General features: G+C 41.8%; 1 protein-coding gene across 1 annotated transcript in view; it reads right to left on the bottom strand.

Annotated features, from left to right (window-relative positions):
• The window catches only part of LOC121290807 (choline-phosphate cytidylyltransferase B), a 74,183-nt gene that overhangs the window by 11,227 nt on the left and 42,064 nt on the right, over positions 1-20,892 (bottom strand). Inside the window, exons 3-5 of the mRNA XM_041211755.1 lie at positions 17,955-18,071; positions 16,288-16,439; positions 4,791-4,869 (exon numbers count right to left, since the gene is read on the bottom strand). Of these exons, the coding sequence (XP_041067689.1) occupies positions 4,791-4,869; positions 16,288-16,439; positions 17,955-18,071 (348 nt within the window). The remainder of the gene's footprint in view (positions 1-4,790; positions 4,870-16,287; positions 16,440-17,954; positions 18,072-20,892) is intronic.

The following is a 20,892-nucleotide window of genomic DNA, read 5'->3' as shown; positions in this document are numbered from 1 at the left end:
GTGAGGTCTTAGTCCCTCACATAAGTCATTCACAACCTGACCGCCTCACATGAACCCAATGACTGTAAATGAGGGGCCCTTGCCGCCAACTTGTCCATGATCATGCCCACAATGCTGAGACACAATGTGAGACTTAAAACCCTATACATACTGATAGGGTTGTATAGTGTAGTATGCATGCAGATAAGACATCTCACACATGATGAGCCCATAACTGTCCAATAACAGCTCTTTGAAAGAATTTGCGCACCATCCATTCCGGCCAATAGTCTTGTTTCTGATGGGTGCATGTGCTACATTCTTGACTTCCATATACCACTGCTCACCACACAAAGCACATCGTGTGACACCTAGAATGCAAATGCAGCCGAAGTTGTGGACACAGCAGGTGACCAATATTACCTGCATGATACATGGCCTCTTGAGCTGTGATACCTGCACCTAGGCCAGTGTGTAACACTGCAATTGGACGAATGTCTTGCATGCAGCACTCATCTTGAGATGCACCTGCTGCCCAGCATCTGTTCATGGAGTTTGATCATTGAGCTTTCCTTAACATCAAGATTGGATGGACAATTAAAGATACAAGCAGCATCTCAGTGCTTATGCCTTTGAACACTGGAATCTGATGTGATACAGCAGAGAAGGAAGAAGCCATCCAAAGCATCACCAATCAGCCAACAACCTTGATCTTGATGATTGCACACTGAGGCGGATCTCAGCATGCCTCCTCATTATTACTGGTAAGAACTGCCCTCATAATTTTAACCATTCTTTTTGAGCTCTTTAGTGTTCAAACATACACCAAGTCATGTACAAGTGTAAGTAAATATATTCAAGAAGTGCAATCTATATATAAAACACACTCTCGCAGAGTGTCCCCCTTGTTGCTTTGGAGGACGTGGAGGCAGGCTTCTCACTTCTCTGTCTAAGCAGCAATGACAAGCGTGCTGACCAGCATCGTATGCAGTCACTCGCAGGGGACCTCCTCCAGACTGCGGTCTCTGCATCTCAGCATGGGCAGCCATGGTCACTGGCACATGTGGAGCAAATAAAGGGTCTGGCAGAGGGCCTGGGGTGGTGGAGGAAGGTGAGGGTGCTGAGGAGCTCTCAGTACCTTCACCCTCCTCAGTGACGTGCAGAGCCCTAGATTGGCCTTTAGGTGGGGTTGATGGAGCTGGCTGCTGGCACGCAGCAGTCGTTCATTCCAGCAATCGCTGTGCTAACAGTGCGACTGTCCTGTTAAGGGAACAAAGTCCCTATATATCCCATGGATGTCAGTGCTCATTCTCTGAGCGACTGATCCAGGCTACTGAGGGAGACTTCCACTCTTTCTTGCTGAGACGCTGTTATTGCATCCGATCTGAGAGCTGCTTCATGTGTCTCTCCATGAGATTGGCTAATCTCTCATGGTCAGAGTTCATGTGGTTGAGCCTCTGGAACAGTGTGGAACTTGCGACAGTGATGGACTCCTCTATTCACAGTCTAAGAGCTCCCACTGCTTCAGGAATTCTGCCGGATGTCCACACATCAGCTGCTGATTATCTAAACACTGTCCTCTAAAAGGTGACTCCTGAGGCTCCAGGTTCCTGCACACTGGAGCATCATTGTGACTTTGCTCCCTTCTCCGATGAGAACTGTGCATACTGTCTTGGCCTCTGACACCTCCTCTTATACTCTAGCACGGTGACTTTGACCTTGTACCACTGACTCTACACACATGCTACATCCCTCCAAAGTGCTGGTATCTGAGTTGGCAGTGTGTGGGCTAGTCAGATGTGACACTGCCTCCTCAGATGCAAGGTGAGTAGTTTGACACATCCACACAGAGCTCTGAGGGAAGAGTCAGATCTGCATGCTCTTACTCCTCTTGATGCCCGAGCAAAGATCTTGCCTGGTGCAGGGGTAAGGGAGCAGAGCTGGGACCTTTACGAGGACAAAATAAGTTATTTAGGTGTAGCCTTTCTCATTGAGAAGTCAAGTTCTGATGCAGGTCATTGCCTTTAACCATGCTCATGCTATCCATTCGATGCCAGCCCATCATTGCACTTCCTTATGCTCAGCGAGGTGATGTCATGACCTCCACCATTGCCACCCTGTGCCAAGATGATTTCAACACCACTTCTATCACCTGCTAACGGAGATTCACCATCACTAACAGACAGCTGCTCGGGCACCCTGGCAATCTCCATGGCCATCTGTTCCACAGAACGTATGTGTCTCAACCAGCCTAACCCACCCCTAGTCTGGGCCATCTCCTTAGCATTCTTCACCCTCTTTGACTGCAATAACAACATGAATTTATGTCAGCCTGAGATATAGTGCATGAAGGGATATTGCTCTTCACTGCGTCTGTGCACCGCAGTGCTCATTCATACACGTTATGTCTGCACTTACAGGAGCTGCTTACACATACAAACCTCAATACTGGGTCTGTGGTATGTGCCTTGTCTTGCACCTTAGCTGCATCATGCAGATCTGGGTCTTCCTTTAGAGCTCTGTATGGATGAGTCAAGTTACTCACCTTGCTGGAATGTAGCAGGTCATTAAACCTTTCCCTGCACTGAATCCTTGAGCACTGATGGTCTCCTGCTGCACTCACCACAGCCGTTATTTGAATCAGGCCTTCTTGGTTGTTGCTGGTAGGTTACACTGACCAGCAGGGTGCAGGACTGCTCTCCTCTTCTGGATCTCTTCCACCAAAACTTTTAAGGTCCTGATCCTGGGGCAGTCAGACCCATCCCATTCCCCACGTCTCCTGTGTGTGACATTTCTATCAATAAAATGTAGGGTAAAAAGAGTTGTAAGCCATTCAGGTTACAATGCTCTCATTCATTTTGTGTGCCCTTAGATGCACTAACCATTTTCACCATATCAATGATGATTACTGGTAAGGTTTGGTGGAGAAAATGGCTCTGCGCAAAAGCTTGGTGCCATCTATGTTGCAGCTGTGACTCCAAGGTAGCACGCTATGTTCTGCGACCACTGACAGCTCTATTGGTTTCCTCCTTCTTAGACACACTGTAATGCCATGATGTGCAGATGTAGGGGACATGGTCAAGGCTCAATAGTGTGGGCACATCCTGATAAATGGGTGGCAAAAGGGCAGGTGGACAGGAAAATAAGCATGGTACTGTTCATCATTCATCCACCCATTGAGTCTTGTCAGCTAACTACATGACTGCAGAATTTCTGTACAAGGTAGTGGTGGCAAGCTAATGCCGTTTCCATGGTTGTGTCTTGAGAATCCACTCCATGCTTTCAGTGCTTCACTGAAGGACACTTTGAATAGACAGCAACGATGACAATTCTCCCATAGGGAAAGCACATGATGGGCCAGCAATTAGAGGGTCAGTTCACAATTGGACAACATTTACAGCTTTGACACTCACCTTACTAAACAATGAGATCTCCTCCAGGCTCAGCAGGTTTACCATTGATGAACAACCTCTCAAATGGGCCTTTCTGAGGGCTCGATTTTCATCTATGCCCGAGTTGCCCAACCCATGCTGGACCTGCCTCTGACCCCTCACTATTTCTGGGATCACCCACCGTAACTCCTAACCTATCCTGCCCACCCTGGACTGAAAATCAGGAGTTTGGGCAGCCATTTTTAGAAGTCAGGCTTGCGGAGCCGGGAATTTTGTGGATGAAAATCTGGGCCATAGAATCGACATCCATATGTACACTGGTTATACTTAGATCTACCCCTCCACCACCTCTCTTGACATCTTTACTGGCTCCATGCTGTAGACATCCAGTTTTGGCTGAATGCAGTTAAATAACAGGAAGATTGAAGTAATTCTATTTTTCAACTGCCACAAACTCTTTACCTTCACCACTGACTCGATGTCCTCATTATTCACAGCATTAGGCTGAACCAGATGTTTGACAACCTCAGAATTTTGACTGACTGAGCTGAGCTTCCAATCCCATATCCTCTCTATCACAAGAACCATCTACATCCATCTTCATAACATTGTCTCCCTCTACTCCTACCTCAGCCTATCTACTGCCCTCATTCGTGCCTTTTTCATCTTTAGCCTTGTTGATTCCAATGGCCTCGCAACCTCCACCCTTCATATAGCTCAGCTCATCCAAAATTTGGTTGCCTTTATCTTATTGTGCACCAATTCCCTCCTGCCCCTCAAACCTGTCTTTGCTGCTTTGCATCAACTCCAATCTCCCAATGCTTCCAATACGTAAAATTTTCATCTTGATGTTTAAAGCCCTCTATGGTCTCACACTTGCCTATTTCTATAATCTCACCCATCAGTCTCCTTATACTTGAGGGGCGGCAGGCCTAATCTGTGCAACCTGTCCTCATAATGTTATTATAACCTCCAGCAGCCCTACAAATCCAACAAACACTGCATTAGTGTGACTCTAGACTCTTTTATATCCCTTTACACAGCATTGACAACCTTCCCTTAAGTGCAATTTTTTTCCCCCAAATCTCTCCAGCTGTCTATTTCCCTCACTCCTCCCACCTCCCCTAAGATGCTTTTTAAAACCCACCTCTGACTAAATCTTTGCTTGCCCTTTCTGATCTCTGTCTTGACTCAGAGTCCATTTCTTTATGTTTCTAGGAAGTGCTTTGGGACATTTCTCTACATTAAAGGTGCATATAAATGCAAGTTGTTATTTCTGCACTGTGAACAATAAACAGCCAGAGCAAGGCAAATAATTGAAAAATAGAGACTCCATCCGTACATTTTAGAGAAGCTTGATCTTCAACTTGCTATCCATTATTAGTTACAGCAAATTTATGATGATTGACAGGAACATACCAGCTTCCTTAATGTGTTTATAGACATCATCCGATCCAGCAGAGGAGTACGGAATGTCATCATGTGCCACAAAATCAATCTAAAAGAAAGTGTCAGTATAAATAATTTGCAATATGAACAATTTCAGACTGATTGGTTACTCAAGTAAGATTCAAATTCTCTCTGTGTTACAGCTAGTTTTTATTTTTTTTCTCTAGCCTTACCAGAGATGTGACTACAAAGGGTTTCAAAATGCTGTGTTGCAAAGATTCAGTGGGTATAGTTCTCACCCTCACTAATGGCAACAATCTGATTGAGTGATCATTCTTCATTGTGCAATCCTCCTGATTTTCTTCTTACATAAATCAATAAAACAAAAAAAAAGGACATATTCTACCACGGGTGGGCAATCTGGTGGCCAGATTACTACCAGGCACCAAAGGTGAAAATTACTCCTTTTTTTCAAGGGTTTTTATATTTATAATACTAAGACAATGGAGGTTTCAAAAGAATATACTTAGAACTGGTCTGTGTCAGGAAAACATAATAATTTTCATAATGTTATCGCAATTTATTGCAGAGTAATAGTGAGGTTTGTGTGTGTGTGTGTGCCTCTTAATTGAATTAAAGGCAGCTGGTCTGAAGGCTTTGATGTATCAGAAGACAAGCTAGCTTTGAAATGTTAAATAGGTAAACATGGGTGAAGTTTTAGAATGTGAGATGTAAAGGGAACATTTTCATTTTTAAATAAACCAGAGTGACTTGAATTCAAAAGAGGTGAAATGTTTCACCTAGCCAGAAGTAAGAAACAGTGTGTTTATTGGTAAAATGGGTACTACGATAGATTTTTATTATTAGAGAGAGTCAAAGACATAGTGAAACAAGAGGAATTTGTTTATTCAAAGGGGAAATCTATATAAAGGAGATGAGGTTGTGTGTAGGAAAGAAGGTATCCTAAGATCTAACAAGTGTGAAAAGCCTCCGGCATCTAAGTCTCAAGCTGCTGTCTACAAGGAACCAAAGCTGAGAAAACACTTTGAATTTGACTGTCCAGGGTGTATGCTTTGCCTGGGTCTGTTTAAATCTGTGTATTTTAATGTTGCCTTAACAGAGGTGTAACTTGGAGTTAGATTAACTAGGGGAGCTAGGAGTTATCATAGTAGTAATTTGTAAACCTCTGTACAGGCTTAAAATCATTTTTTTATTTAATAAAGGTTTAATTTAGTTTTGTAAGAAACCTTTACGACTCGGTGGTCTTATTACTACTGAATTCAAGGCACGCATTTCAAAATAAGTACAAATTGCAAACAGTTGTGGCAGTTGCTCTTTGTTTCCCTCTGGGATTTGGGCAGCTTGGCATTTACCATCTGCCTGCCATAACATCTGTTGCTTCTACATAAGGGGGGGAGATACATTGGAAATGAAGTCACAATGGACTACAGGTTAAATTAACCATGCTGGAAATCTAAAATAAAACCAAATGGAATGGTGCACCAGGTCTGTCAGTATCTGAAAGAGATATATTGGTTATCACTCATCAAGACTGAGATTGATAGATTTTTGAAAGGAGGGGTAGTGATCAGCCATCGTCTAATTGAATACCAGAAAAAGCTTGAAGAATTGAATGGCCTACTCCAGTTTTTATGTAAATTTCAAGTGGGACTGCTCTTTCGAACAAGTTCACTGTGGATTCTGTTCAATTCCTAATGATACAGCTCTTAAGAAACAGAACAATTTGCTTTTACATTGAACTTTGAACTCAGTAAATGTCACAAAACCTTTCACCGAGGGAAAAAAATCTGTCAAGCAGCAACGGAAGAGTTAGAAGATCAAATACATGGTTGAAGAAAAGAAGAATTGTAGAGATGACTGAAGGCTCTGCCACCAATAATAGATTGTGAAGTAGAGATGAAGACGAGGCCAGAATCAGAGGAACAAAGGACACAGCTTGGTTGTAATAGGCTGGAGAAGATTGAAGAGATTTTGTAGAATAAGATCATGCAGGGATTTGTAAATGAGGACAGGGGTTTTGATGAATAAGTAGGATTTAGTGCAGGGCAGATTGTTCATTGGAACTTTGGATAAGGTGGTGTTTGTAGAATGCAAGTCTTAGTTCCCTTTCAGTTCTGCTTCTACTTTTGGGCTTCTGAGTATATTAAACCCCTCGCCCCTCAGTTCCATTTCCACTGCTTAAAGGGATTTTGGCCTCGACATTCTTTATGCTTTGACAAGAACTCTTACCAAGATATGAATATGGAATCTTTCCAGTCAAAGATCCATTGAGGAGAGAGTTCCTGGTCCAGTCCATTAGTTGCAGGACCTGGGCAGGAACAAGATTGAAAGCGAAAGGGCTCAGCATGCAATGATTTTTTTTTTTTGGTGAGCAAATGCTGGCATATTAGTTGAGCTAGCAAAACACTGACAGTTTTCATGCACGTTTCTGTTGAGTGACACTAAATGTAGGATTACAGTGTATCTAGGTGGGTAGAAAAAGGGAAAGGGGAAATAATGACAACATAAATTAAAGGTGCTGTTCCTCCTCTTCCCTGATCCATGATGACAGTTCTGCTACAATGGAGCCCTTAAGCTGGTTTTTGTGCACTATTGCCTCGTTGGCATTATTGCTGTTTACAGAGAATATTCCTGTTTTTTGTTGGTTCCATCCTTATGCAAGTGCAGCCCCCCCACCCCCCACCCAACCCAAACAAGAACTAAATTCGTGCACTGGCAGTAATGGAGATGTAAGGGGAGAGGGATTGGTGTCGCTAACTAATATAGCATCTTTGAATAACCTTGCCCTGTTTATAAAAATACATTATAGTGGATCCCATTGCAAGAAGCCAGAAGAAATAACATTGCAAAACGAAATAGACATGATGTGTTATTGGTGAGGAAATGAGAGAATGTAATGTTTGGGAGAGAGGGTGGGCTAGTTTGCCAATATTTGGAAAATGGAGTGAGAGTCATTTAAGAGATTGAAGTTGGATGTATAAGAGAATAGTGAGCGTTTGGAGAGAGGTTATTTACATGTGGGAGGAAAGTGCTGAAAATTTGTGGTAAAGAGTAGTTGAGGTCTGTGATGGATTAGCGTCCCATCCTGGGTTTACCTCTCCTAGTGCCCATTGCCTGTCAGGAGAGGCTCTGACTCCCTGCGACCCTGAACTGAATGAAGTGGTTTTGGAGGAGTGAGTGAGTGAGTGATTGAGGTAGAGTACTGAGCAGGGAAGGGATAGAGAGGATAGTAAGTAATGTGGGTGATGAGTACATGGGAGGGAAAAAAACTAGCAGTGTCAGTAGTGAAAGAACGAACTTGCTTTCATAATGTATCTTTTGTCTTGCATGTCCTCAGGATGTCTCAAATTGTTACAAGGTAAATGCAACAAGCAATAAGCCTTAAACAGCAACAAGCTAATTATCCAGTTATTGTAATAATGACTAGCTCATAACATAATGACTAGTTATTCTGAATTTTCGTGGTGCTGCTTGAGGACCAGAACACTGGGAACATTCCCCCTGCTCTTCAAACAGTATCTTGGAGCTTTTAGTCCACCTGAATAGGTAGATGAGGTACTCTCTCCCACAGATGCTGCCTGACCACATTTCCATAATTTCTGTTTTACTTCAGATCTCCAGCATCTGCAGTGTTTTGCTTTTGTTGTGTGAGAGCTAAGTTTAACATTTCATCTGAAAGACAACACTTGCAACAATGTAGCAATTCATCGGTACTGCATTGAAGAGTCACCTTAGACAACATGCTCAAGTTCTGAAGTAGACCTTCACCCATGGTTTTCTGACCCTGAGGCATGCTTCTGAGTCAGGCTAACACTTTGGAATCTGTTTGGGAAAGTAAAATGAATTGCTCAGTATTTGAGGGTATGTGGGTACTGGTGTAATAAATAGTTGAGGGAGTTGGTTAGTGATCACTGGGAGAAGGTAGCTGAAGGGGAGCAATTTGAAGCAAATATAAATGAACAGGAGTTGGATGGATGAATGAACGTGGAGGACCAGGGAGAGAGAGAGAGAGAGAGAGAGACAGAGGAGAGTCATGGAGAAACACAGTGAGCATGGAGCCAAAGCAGATACAGACAGCCACGGAATAGAGAGAAGACAGGCTGAAGTGACAAGAAAGAAATAGATAAATGAAAACAATGGAATTTTCTGGAAAAAAGGAAGATAACCAGTTGCAAAGGAAGAGGAATGGAGATGGAGGATTGGAGTGATAGCGGGGCTAAAACAAAGAGGAAAATAAGGCAGAATAGAGGAAGATCTTTCAGGAAGCTGGTTTTGATGTTAGGGATCTGATTAATTAACATTGAGTAGATAATTAACAACAAAGCGCTCCAAAAGTGGCATTTTCCCAAAGTAATTAATTTAACAAAATGAGCCTTTTGCAGTCTGGCAGGAATCCTGGAGTAAATAAAATAAATAAATAGTAAAGGAACTGAGTGGCTATGCTGGCAGCAATTCCCAGAGCTAATTATATAAACATTATTGCAGCTTACTAGGCCAGGTGACAGAAAACACATTTTATTCAGTGGCGAGTGCAGGAGAATTCAACTTAATGGAACCATTGGAATTTTATTAGTTTTTACAATAAACTTGATAAGGAGAGTGACTAAATTTAAAACTAATTGGCAGTATGGGGTAATTAAGTATATATTTAGAGAAACTGAGCACAAATAAACATTGTAAAAACTATGCAATGGGTTTAAAAAAGGCCCTAAAATTCCTTGTAAAACAAAATGGTAGGTAGATCCAAATGATTCACATCGCAGCGTCACCTAGTTACCTGCAACTACAGTGTGAAAGGCAAGTTGGATTTTTGCCATTATAAAGGTGCTGACAAGCTCTTTCTTCCATTCTGAAATGTTGATGTGTTAATCTCTTCACATTATTAATGTTGGCAGAAAAGTGTTACTCAATAATCATGACACAAGCAAGCTTGATGTGGACAAGAAGTGCATGCCATATGCAAGAGTTCTAATAATAAACTAGGAGATTTCTTATGGTGTTGTTCATAGTGAGTCGAAGTATACACTTGCAATTAATTTTGATTTTGGGTGATATCAGTTCTGTTGCTCATGGTGGTTGCCCAGAGTTGCCATGAAAAGAGTGCATCATAAATAAATAGTCCAAATGTTGGGAATTTGGTGAAAGTGAAAAATTGGCAGTGAGGGAAGGACTGCTTTGTGCTTCTAGCATTTGTCATGGTTCTTATAAGTTTGAGGCAATAAATATTTCAAAGTCTTGTTCAGCATTTTAGTGCTTGTGCAAGTTTGTGTGTAGGAAAGGCAAAAATATTACAATAAACTAAAAAGTTGATATAGTTAATCTAAATAATCTAGACTAAGATACAGCAGAACAGTTTATGTATCTAGACGGCATGGGTTTGCAGACAGGAAGACTATTCAAAATGAACATATCTGCACTAAATGTCTACATCTCAACTCTCTCTGGCTCAGAATCATTGAGGTGGAGTGCAAGTCGGAGGCAATCTGATACATATGGGAAAGAGGAGCAGTGTCTGGACAGTTTGCTCCAGACTTTGGTCACATCTTCTGCAGGTTCAGAATGAGCTTGGTGTGAGTGAAATTGTACGGAATAAGGGGAACCCAGGTAAGGTGAAGGTAGAGCAGCAACAGATCCTATCTAACATGTACAACGCGCTTTCTACCTGTGAGGATAATAATAAAGACTGTTAGAAAGTTAGCCTGAATGTGGACCAAGGTACCTTGCAGCAAGTGGCTGTCCAAAGGGAAGAGGGGAAGGAGGGAAAACAATCTGGAAACTATAACCCTTGACAGTATGTTCTTACTCTCTGGTACTCTCCAACAGAAATGCATGCAGGGAAAACATAATGTGGTAACCGTAGTGGACTCAACAGGTAGACGACAGATAGCATCCTTTTCCAGCAGGATCAAGAATCCCACGTGATATGTTGCCTGCCTGGTGCCAGGATGAGGGCTACCCCAAGCTGGCTTGAAAGGATATTGAAAAGTGATGGTGAGGATCAGTTGTTGTGATCCATGTTGGGAGCTACAACATAGGGAAGAGTAGGCATGTGTTTATATTGGAGAGGACCAGAAAGTAAGAACATACTCTCAAGGGTTATAGTTTCCAGATTATTATCTGAGCCACATGCAAATTGGCGTAATAATAAGGAGATTAGGTAGATGAATATGTGGCTGAAGAAGGGTGGAAAAGAAGAGTTCCATTTCATGAGAAACTAGCATCAGTATTGTGACAGGAATGAAATGTACTGTTGGGACAGTCTCCTATTTAAAGCAGGCTGGGACTAGGGTCCTAGCAGAAAAGACAGCCACAAGTTTAAACTAATAAATGCAGAGTGTGGGAAGGTGGCGGGGGAGGGGGGTGTTGGTAGCATTAATAACAATTCAAAATATAATGAGAGGAAAGTAACAGTCAGAAAATGTGCTTTAGGCAATACAGGTAAATGGAAATTAAAAGATGCAAGGTGATTAAACCAGGAGAGAGAAATAAGAAATTTGTGAGTAACACAGTAGAACAGAAGGACAGGTTAGTGTGTGTGTGTGGTCCAAAAATGTGTTCTTTATATAAATGCACAGAGTGTAAGAAACAAACTGAGTGAATTGCAGATGCAAATTCAACTTGAAAGGTGTAACATGATAACCATTACTAAGACTTGCCCAGAATTGAAGTAAACCCCTCTCATAATACCACAGTTTGAGAGAATTGATCCTTTTGAATCAGCCACAGACAATTATCTCAATATACAGAACGCCTCATGTTCTTTTTACAGGCGAATGAGATTACAGGGGAAGAGAAGAAGCGAGTGATCCTCTTGAGCACTTGTGGAAGAAAAACCAGATTCAAAGAATTTCAATGAATTGGTGGGACTCATTTTCAACAAAAGCCCTCAGTACGATGCAGAGATTCAGGTTTAATTCATGAAATAGAGCCCCAGGTGAGACAATGCATGCTGTGTGGCAAATTTGAAGCAGCTAACAGAACATTGAGTTCAGTATGACTCTGAATGACATGTTCGGAGATTGTTTAGTATGTAGTGTGAAAGAGGACACTATTCAGAAAAGATTATTGTCCGAAGTGAACCTGGATTTCAAGAAGGCGCTAGAGATAGCGCTGGCCATGAAATGTGCAGCAAGAGATTCAAAAGCAAAACAGGGTGTGCAAAATATGCCGTCCTCCACATTAGGCGGGAAACCTCAGCCGACAGAGGTGTAAGAAAGCGAGACTCTGCCGAGAAGTGGGAAACAGCCCCCGCTAGCCGAAGAATAACGAAAAATAACTTAATGGCGAAATCGGAGCATAATTTTAATAGAAACGGAAACAGTCTTTTAGCAATTGGCAGTTTAAAAAAATTGAATGCTACTGTTGTCACAGAAATGGACATATAATGAGGCAATGCCAGGCTTGTAAACAAAAGAAGAAGCCCAATGAAATCTACAATGTAGAAGAGCCTGAAACAACAAATTCAGACATTTACTCATTGTTTAATCTGAAAGTTGGAAAGACAGGATCAATATTGTAAATAAACTTAAAGTTTCCACACAAGAAGTGCCTGAGATCAAGTCTATCATTAATAGTACAAGTCGGCCACCCTACAACAAATACAAAGAACAGCAAAGGATAACAAAACAGATAATAAGAGCTATTAAAAGGGAGTATGAAAAGAAACTTGCAAGGGATCTCAAAATCAACATAAAACATTTGTATAATTACATTAAGAAGAAGAGGGTGGTCAAGAACAATGTTTGAAAACTGATAATTGTTTGATATTGTAAATGGAAATAAGGAAATGCAAGATATGCTGAATGATTACTTTACATCAGTATTTACAGCAGAGGAAAAGTTCAGCATGCCAGATATCCCAGGCAAGTTAATATTGTATCAGGGTCAGAAACTCAACAAAATTAGTTTAAGCAAAATGAAACAATGAAGTAAATAATGGCACTAAAGAGAGACAAATCCCCAGGAGCAGATGGTTTTCATTTCAGAGAAATGAATGAGAGCATTGCAGATGCCCTAACTATAATCTTCCAGAGTTCTCTTGGCTCAACAACCGTTCCTTTAGATTGGAAAATGGTGCATGCCATTCTGCTATTTAAGAAAGGTTAGACAGGAATTATGGAGTATTTGGCCCAACATCTGTTGTCAGGAAGTTACTGGAGTCTCTAAATAAGAATAACACCTCAAAAATGTTCAGCTGATCAGAGACAGCATGGATTCGTAAAGGGTAGTTCATGCCTTATGAATCTGATTGAATATTTTGAAGAGTGTCTCAAGGAATGTCTATGGATGTTATTTATGAAAGACTATAGCAAATGTTTTCCATAAGAGATTAAAGTTGAAGTTCGTGGAATTGAAGGAAAACCTGGTTAGGAAATTGACTGAGTGACAGGAGACAGAGAGAAGGGCTAATGTACAAGTACTCTATTGGCAGGATGTGACTAATGATGTCTAATGATCAGTTGCGGAGCCTCAACAATTCACCATTTTTATTAACAATGTATTAAAAAGCCAGATACCCAGGTTTGTCAATGACAAGAGACAGGTGAAATTGTAAACAGTGTAGATAAAATTACAAAGAGATTTTGATTGATTAAGTGAAGAGACAAAACTGTGGATTTCAATGTAGGCAAATGAGAGCTCATCCACTTTGCATTTATAAAAGATAGAACTGGGTACTTTCTGAATGGTGAAAAGCTAGAAATAGTGGAGGTCCAAGAAAACTTGTGGGTCCAGATACATAGATCATTAAAATGGCATGAATTGGTACTGAAAATAATTTAAAACACTAATAGAATGCTGGCCTTTATCTAGATGACCAGAATGCAAGGGGGAAGAAGTCATGCTTCAGCTATACGAAGCCCTGTTTTGATCACACCTGGAGTACTGTGAGCAGTTCTGAACACCAGACCTTAGGAAGGATGTATTGGCCTTTTAGGGAATTCAGCACAGATTTACCAGAATGATCTCTGAAATCTAAGGGTTAGAATGCATGGAGAGATTACAGAAACTTGGATTGAATTCCCCAGAATTTAGAAAGTTAAGAGGTGATTTGATTGAAGTTTTCAAGTTAAGAGGGACAGATAGGGTTGATAGCGAGAAATTATTTTGGTTGGGTGGGGAGTCCAGGACAAAAGGGCATAGTCTAAAAATTAGAATGAGACCTTTCAGAAGTGAAATTCGGAAACACTTCTGGACACAAAAGGGTGAAAGTTTGCAAAAGCCAATTGATGCAATAGCAATTGTCCATTATAAAACTGAGATTGATAGATTTTTGTTTCTCAAAGGTATTAAGGGATAATGGGCAAAGGTGGGTATATGGAGTTAAGTTGCAGACCAGCCATGATCTCATTGAATGGCAGAGCAGACTCAAGGGACTAAATGGCCTACTCCATTTCCTATTTTCCTCATACATCCTTTCCAATGTTAATTTCTTTTGAAGTCAATTGAAAGATGTACAATGAGCAGTTGAATCAATATTGCTTATTTTACACTTGTCACCCAAAGATTAAATCACCTCCACTGTTTTATAATAAAATGTGATCAGAAAAAGGTTTCAGGAAGCGAGACCTTGAAATGAGGAGTGTTCTATATTGAAGATTTTAAAAAAATTTACGGTGGAATTTTACTCCCCTATCGCGGCAAGAGCAGGGCCATAAAATGCAGTGAACCTTTCAAAAGTCCATCAACTTCGATGGACCGTAAAATCCCGCCGGTGTAAAATTCTGCCCTTATATTTAAATATTAACGTATAAAAGGGGGTGCGAGAGCAAAAGGACAATGGGGTATATGAGCACAAATTGTTGATATTGGGAGGGCAGGTTGCAAAAGGCAAATGGGATCCTGGGCTTCATTAATGGGTGCATATGGGACAAAAGCAAGGAAGTTATGATGAAACTCTATAAAATGCTAGTTCGTCCTCAGCTGGAGTATGGTGTCCAATTCCGGGCACCACACTTTGGGAAGTATGTTAAGGCTTTAGAGAGGGTGCAGAAAAGATTTTCAAGAATGGTTCCAAGGACGAGGGAATTCAGTTACATGGATAGATTGGAGAATTAGAGCTTTATCTCTAAACCTTCCTTTCCCCAAGTCAGTTTCTCCAATCTATCCAAGGAGTCTAGACAGCATAAATAGAGAGAAACTGCTCCCATTGGTGGAAGGGTTGGGAACCAGATTTAAGGCAGAAGCAGCAATGACCATATAAGGAAAAACTTCTTTATGCACCGAGTGGTTAGGATCTGGAATGCACCGTATGAGACTATGGTGGAGGCAGATTCAATCATGGCCTTCAAAAATGAATTGGATAAGCACCTGAAGAGAAAAAAATTGCATGGCTAAAGGGGAAAGGGCAGGGCACTGGGACTAGATGGCATGCTCTTGCAGGACGTTGGCACGGACACAACAAGCGAAGGTCCTCCTTCTGTACTTATATTCTATATTAAATAGGCATATAGATAATATATTATATTTATATTCTGATCCATCTCCTTTTATGAGTTGGATTGATGCTCTCCTATTGCTTGTGGCACCCTGCCTCAGCTGCAGATCAAATCTATAGTGAAATAAAGGGGTGGGCCAGGCTGTTCTACGTGAAATAGTTGCTGCTGTATGAAGCCAGTCAGGGGAGTTGACCTGTAAGAAGATGTAGTAGCAGGAAGTTTAAGAGGTACGAGTAGGTGAATGGCAATCTGCATTGGGGGCTCTGGCACTTTTCATAGGTGTTGGGATGCAGTGGCACAATTCAGGATTTAGTCTGTAGCACTAAGAGTGGAATATCTTGAATCCTGTAGAAGTAGGCCTCTAGAGCAAAATAAAAGTGAAAAGTTTCAAGACGCACTTGGTTGTCAGATCCAATGACATCAAGGGCCGGAGCATCCTGTTCCTACCCGAGTCCTGCTATATTGACTGACCAGCAGTTTATAGGAAAGAAGTACTGCAACAGGTTTTAAATTTAAACAACATATCATTTAAGATTTCTTAAATTTGGGGAATCAGCAAGTCTGAAAATCAGGTTCAATAAAACAAAATAGTGGATGAATCTGGGCAAATCATGCTAACTAGTGCTGGGAAACCTGCAACTAAAATACAACAGGTGGATTAGGTTTTTACATTATATTGAAGAGTTGACACATTTTTAATGCCTTTTCCCATTACAGGAGGAGATTTTCAGTAATGTTGGCACAGAGAATAATTATAAAATCGTGATAACAGGAGGTAGGTTAGTGAACAAGAACTATGAGCTAAAGTTGGTTTTGAACCACATACTGCATTTCAGTGATCTGTCAGTAGAGGGCATTTTCTACTATTACTGGAAGTTGAAACGAGTTTTGACATGCTGTGTTACTTAGGAAAGAATGTCCTCTTGCGGTATACTCTGGACATGGAGTAATATACCGCTAACTATTTCAAATTAGAAAATTAGTCCAGAGCCATAAAAGTTAACCCATGCAAGAATTTTCTCAGCGCACACACACTTGGTAGGAGGGGAAAGGACCATTGAGAAACATACCTTATGTTTTTCAAGAAACTCTGGAGATAGCGTCCACGGTGCATCCCTGATAACCTCATCAACATAGCGGCAATGTCTCAGGGCATCATAGCGCTCAATCTCATTCATGACAGTGAAACCTTTGTACTGGTGTGTTAGATCATCGCTGCATACTGAGACCAAACACACACAAGCAATCCTTATAAAAAAATCCATTACACAGGCATCCCACATAGACATAAATACTGGTCCCACCAGCATTTTCAATGACTGTCACCATTTCACCTTTTTGCAGATGTCTGTACGCCCAGTTTCAGGAAAAATTATTTTATAAAAGTATATGAATTTGTAGCAGGTTTTATAATGCAACTCACAGCTCTCCAGTTTAATAATGACATTAGCACTGTGCCACTGGGTTGGTAACTGCTTTGAACCCACTATTTCCCATTCTCATTTCCAGCCAAAGCATTATGGGAGGGATAGCATGCAAAAGTGTCAAGCGGAGGTCTACCAATTGCATGTAGGAGTTAAGCAGAAAGTCAAGTCACTACGGCCCACTCTCAGGCAACTTCTAGTTGCTGGTTAAAAAGCAGCAGTATGGAATAGGTGAGACCTGTGTTGGAATGGGGCATGGCACAGGCAGGGACACTGAGGAAGAGGGAATCCACAAAAAATAAATATTTATACTATTCTGTTTAGGAACTCTGGTTTTAAAGGTATTCTAAGTCATTGTGTTTGTCAGTACATATCTTAAAGAGTAGTTGCATCGTAAATAGTCTACATGCCTCTTCCTACATGACTCTTCCTTTGCTTTCATGTCAGATGTGTTGGGCAAGATTGATTGTGTGTGCTGTCATTTAACCATCACTTGCAATGAAAGATCTATAACTTCATCTTACGATCAAACTATTAATATACCTGACAGTACTCTATCTTGTCATTAACAATAATGTATTCCTTAATACTTGCATCAAAGAAAAAAATTGCTTGTTGCAAGAACATTTTGATTACTGAGCAATGGATCTGTAGGAGGATACGAGCAGAACTGTCAACACTGAGGGAATAATAGGAGTGACATTTGAGAAAAGCAAGAAAGATTGCAAATCCATTTAAGGATTTGAAGCTGTGCTTATATTTCAGAGTGACATCATCAAGAGTGGTTATATTTTTAAACCAAAAACTGAGTGACATTTGGCAAGTATGAGTGTGAGATGGAAACATCTAGAAAACAACATAAAAAATGTATGGGAGTTTATGTGTAACGCAGGCACATTCATGAGCACTTTCAAACTGATGTACTATTCACTTTTGGAATACCATCAGAACACTGTAACTGATGGATACCCGGAAATGGAAACTGAGTCAGAATTAGCTCTGAGCTAAGTCATGGCAGCAGCGTTTCAACCAGTGCAAGGATGGGAAGGCAATCTTCTGTAGAAACCATGGGGAACAGTTTCTGGAGCAGACTGCACTCCTCTTCCAACAGATGCGCTCCAGTGAGTGGCAGCACTGTTGGTCCAATGGGGGAAATGGGTTACAAAAAAATACATTGAAGAAATATCTGTCATATTTTTTTGATGTCCACAGTCCTCAGTTTCTAAACCTCGCTTTGTGTCAACCACAAGAGTTACTTGCTTCGGTTGAACTTTGCATATTTTGTTTCAACTGTTTTATCCCTCAATTCTTACCTCCGACAAGCAAGTAGGTATTTGGGAAAAGATTTTTGGCTTGCATGAGAGCCCGAGCATGACCAGAGTGAAAGAGATCGAAAATTCCATCTGCATAAACTCTCACTGGTCTGTCAACTGTAAAAAGGATAAACCAGCACAGGATTACAAGTTAGCATGGAAATGGGAACCATTAAACATATTGCACCAGTGAACTTCGAACACAACACAGCAATGTTTCAGGTAAAATCATAAGTTTTGCCATGATATTTTCTCTATTCTCATCACCTAAGACATAGTAAAGTTTGGCTCCATAGCATTGCTGGTATTGGTACTATGAGAGCCCGGAGTACCAAAGATGGTGGCCGATCCAATTCCAGCACAGCCCATATTGTAAAGATACAAGTGCAGAGGTGACTTAATGTGCCAGAAGCAGACAGACTGTACAGATGGTAATGTCATTCAGCTTTTAAGTGATTCGGTGCCTGATCTTCCATTTGGACCTTGCAGATCCTGTTAATGCCCTCTCTTAAATAACAAATGCATGATGGACCCAGCCACCCCACCCGTGCCCACTAAAACTTCAGCATGGGGCTTTCAGGTGAGGTCCTTTTGACTTTCATTTGCTGCTGAGAGTTAGTGGAAGTACTGTGTTGTATGCTGTCAGAGAAGCTCCAAAAAGTTGTTTGACTCAAAAGGGAGTGAAGCTGAACTTTTCCAAGCTCAGTGAAGTTTGAAGGCCTGTCAGCAGAAAGCCTCCTATCACTCATGGAGACTATAGATGATTTTGGGCTGCAGCATGACAGGGACATGGAGCACAGACTGCAGAGAGGGGAAAATGTGCATAGAAGGAGGAGGAGGAAGGCTCTCAATAGAAGGCTAAAGCCAGCTACAGTATTCAGAGAGCACTTCTTCTACCTCCACCTCAGCCAGGAGCAATGTCTGAGTTGGTCATGATTCACCAAGTAGATGCTTACCGAACTGTGCCACCTTCACTACCTGGTCTTGCTGTCAGTGTCTATGCAGATCACCATCACCCTGAATTTCTACACTAGCAGATCCTTCTAGGCTGAAGGCAGAGACATTGCCAATTTCTCACAACTAGCTGTGCATTGCTGCATCAAGGAGGTAACAGAGGCCCTGTAACAGAGGAGAGGGGACTTTCTAGTCATCCCTCTAACCAGAGAGAAGCAGGAGGAGTGGGCAAATGGCATTGGCAAGATAGAACGATTCCCAATGGTGCAAGGAGTCATCAATTGCACACATGTGGCACTTTGGATGCCAGATCTCAATGGGGACACGTATTGGAACGGCAAAGGGCTCCATTCGCTTAACATGCAGTGGATTTGTGACTACATACAGAGCATCATGTTGGTGAATGTTGCTATCTTCGCAGCAGCCACCATGCTTTCATGCTGCACCAGTCAGTCATTCCTGCCACATTCAAGGCAAGATGACAACCAGAGGCTAGCTGCTAGGTAACAATGAGCCACACTCTACATGTGGCTCATGACACCTCTCCGCTACCCAACCACATGTGGCCAGCATCGTACAATGAGAGCCATGCTGCCACTAGGATCATCATGGGGCAAATAGTTGGCTTGATAAAACAGAGGTTTTACTGGCTGAATTGCTCCAGGGAGGTCTAAACTACTCCCTGGAATACATCTCCAAATTCGTGCTGGGCTTTTGTGTTTCCTGAGGGTGCAGCCCTTGCAACCAGACATTCACTGAGCATCTCAGAAGGAGGAAGAGGAGGTGGCAGAGGAGGGAAGCAAGCAAGCATCCAGGACCCCATCACTTTAGTGAGCAGTTTGTGAGCAGTTAATCAGCCTTCAGTTCCCCTAAAATTATCCCTACATTACTGTTGGTACTGAATTCTCCACCCATCCATTCCTCTGTTACATACCATCATCTTGGACAAAATCCTGATAAAAGACATGAAAAAAGAACCATAACAGATTTATTTAACAACACATCCAATAACACAAACAGATTTAAACCTTTGTGCATTTCCTTACTGCCTCTCTTGCAGGGGCCTTTGCCTTGCCTCGTACTCCAATGGCTTTAGCTGACTTTTGATGGGGCAGACTGCAGATGGCCTTGAAGGATAGCCTCAAACAACCCTGGAACTTGAGTGCTCAGCTACATCTGCACCACCTCAGCATGGGTGGCAGTGGTTTATGCTTTCTGACTGTGAGGCAACAGCGAGTGACTGGTGGAATGGCAGTAATGGGAGAAGTTTTTTTTTATTATTTCACGGGAGGTGGACATCACTGGCTAGGCCAGCATTTATTGTCCATCCCTAATTGCCCTTGAGAAGGTGGTGGTGAGCTGCCTTCTTGAACTGCTGCAGTCCATGTGGTGTAGGTACACCCGCAGTGCTGTTAGGGAGGGAATTCCAGGATTTTTACCCAGTGACAGTGAAGGAACAGCGATATATTTCCAAGTCAGGATGGTGAGTGATTTGGAGGGGAACTTGCAGGTTGTGTTCCCATGCATCTGCTGCCCTTGACCTTCTCGGTGGTAGAGATTGTGGGTTTCAAAGGTGCTAAGGAGCCTTGGTGAGTTGCTATAGTGCATCTTGCAGATGGTACACACTGCTGCCACTGTGTATCTGTGGTGGGAGGGAGTGGATGTTAAAGACGGTGGATGGGGAGCCAATCAAGCGGGCTGCTTTGTCCTGGATATTTTCCGTGATGGCAGTTGCAACAGCCACAGTTGCAGCTGGTTTGCTTATTGGCAGTACCATCTCCTTTAAAGGGCTCAGGAGATATAGTGTGACAGTCTGCTACCGTTACTCTGTTATTGCTTCCTATTAGCTGTGACTTATCCTGCAAAAGAAAGGAAAAAGTGACAGTGAGTGTATTCCACTCATCCAAGTAAAGTTAGGCAGTAAATACCAACAATTATTCAATTGCAAATTGCACCATGACAGACTTTACCCTAAGATGTTTGG

The sequence above is a fragment of the Carcharodon carcharias genome, chromosome 18 (assembly GCF_017639515.1).
Source record: "Carcharodon carcharias isolate sCarCar2 chromosome 18, sCarCar2.pri, whole genome shotgun sequence".
Lineage (NCBI taxonomy): Eukaryota > Metazoa > Chordata > Chondrichthyes > Lamniformes > Lamnidae > Carcharodon > Carcharodon carcharias.
The sequence above is the reverse complement of the archived record's forward strand: the minus strand, read 5'-3'. Positions and strand labels throughout refer to the sequence as shown.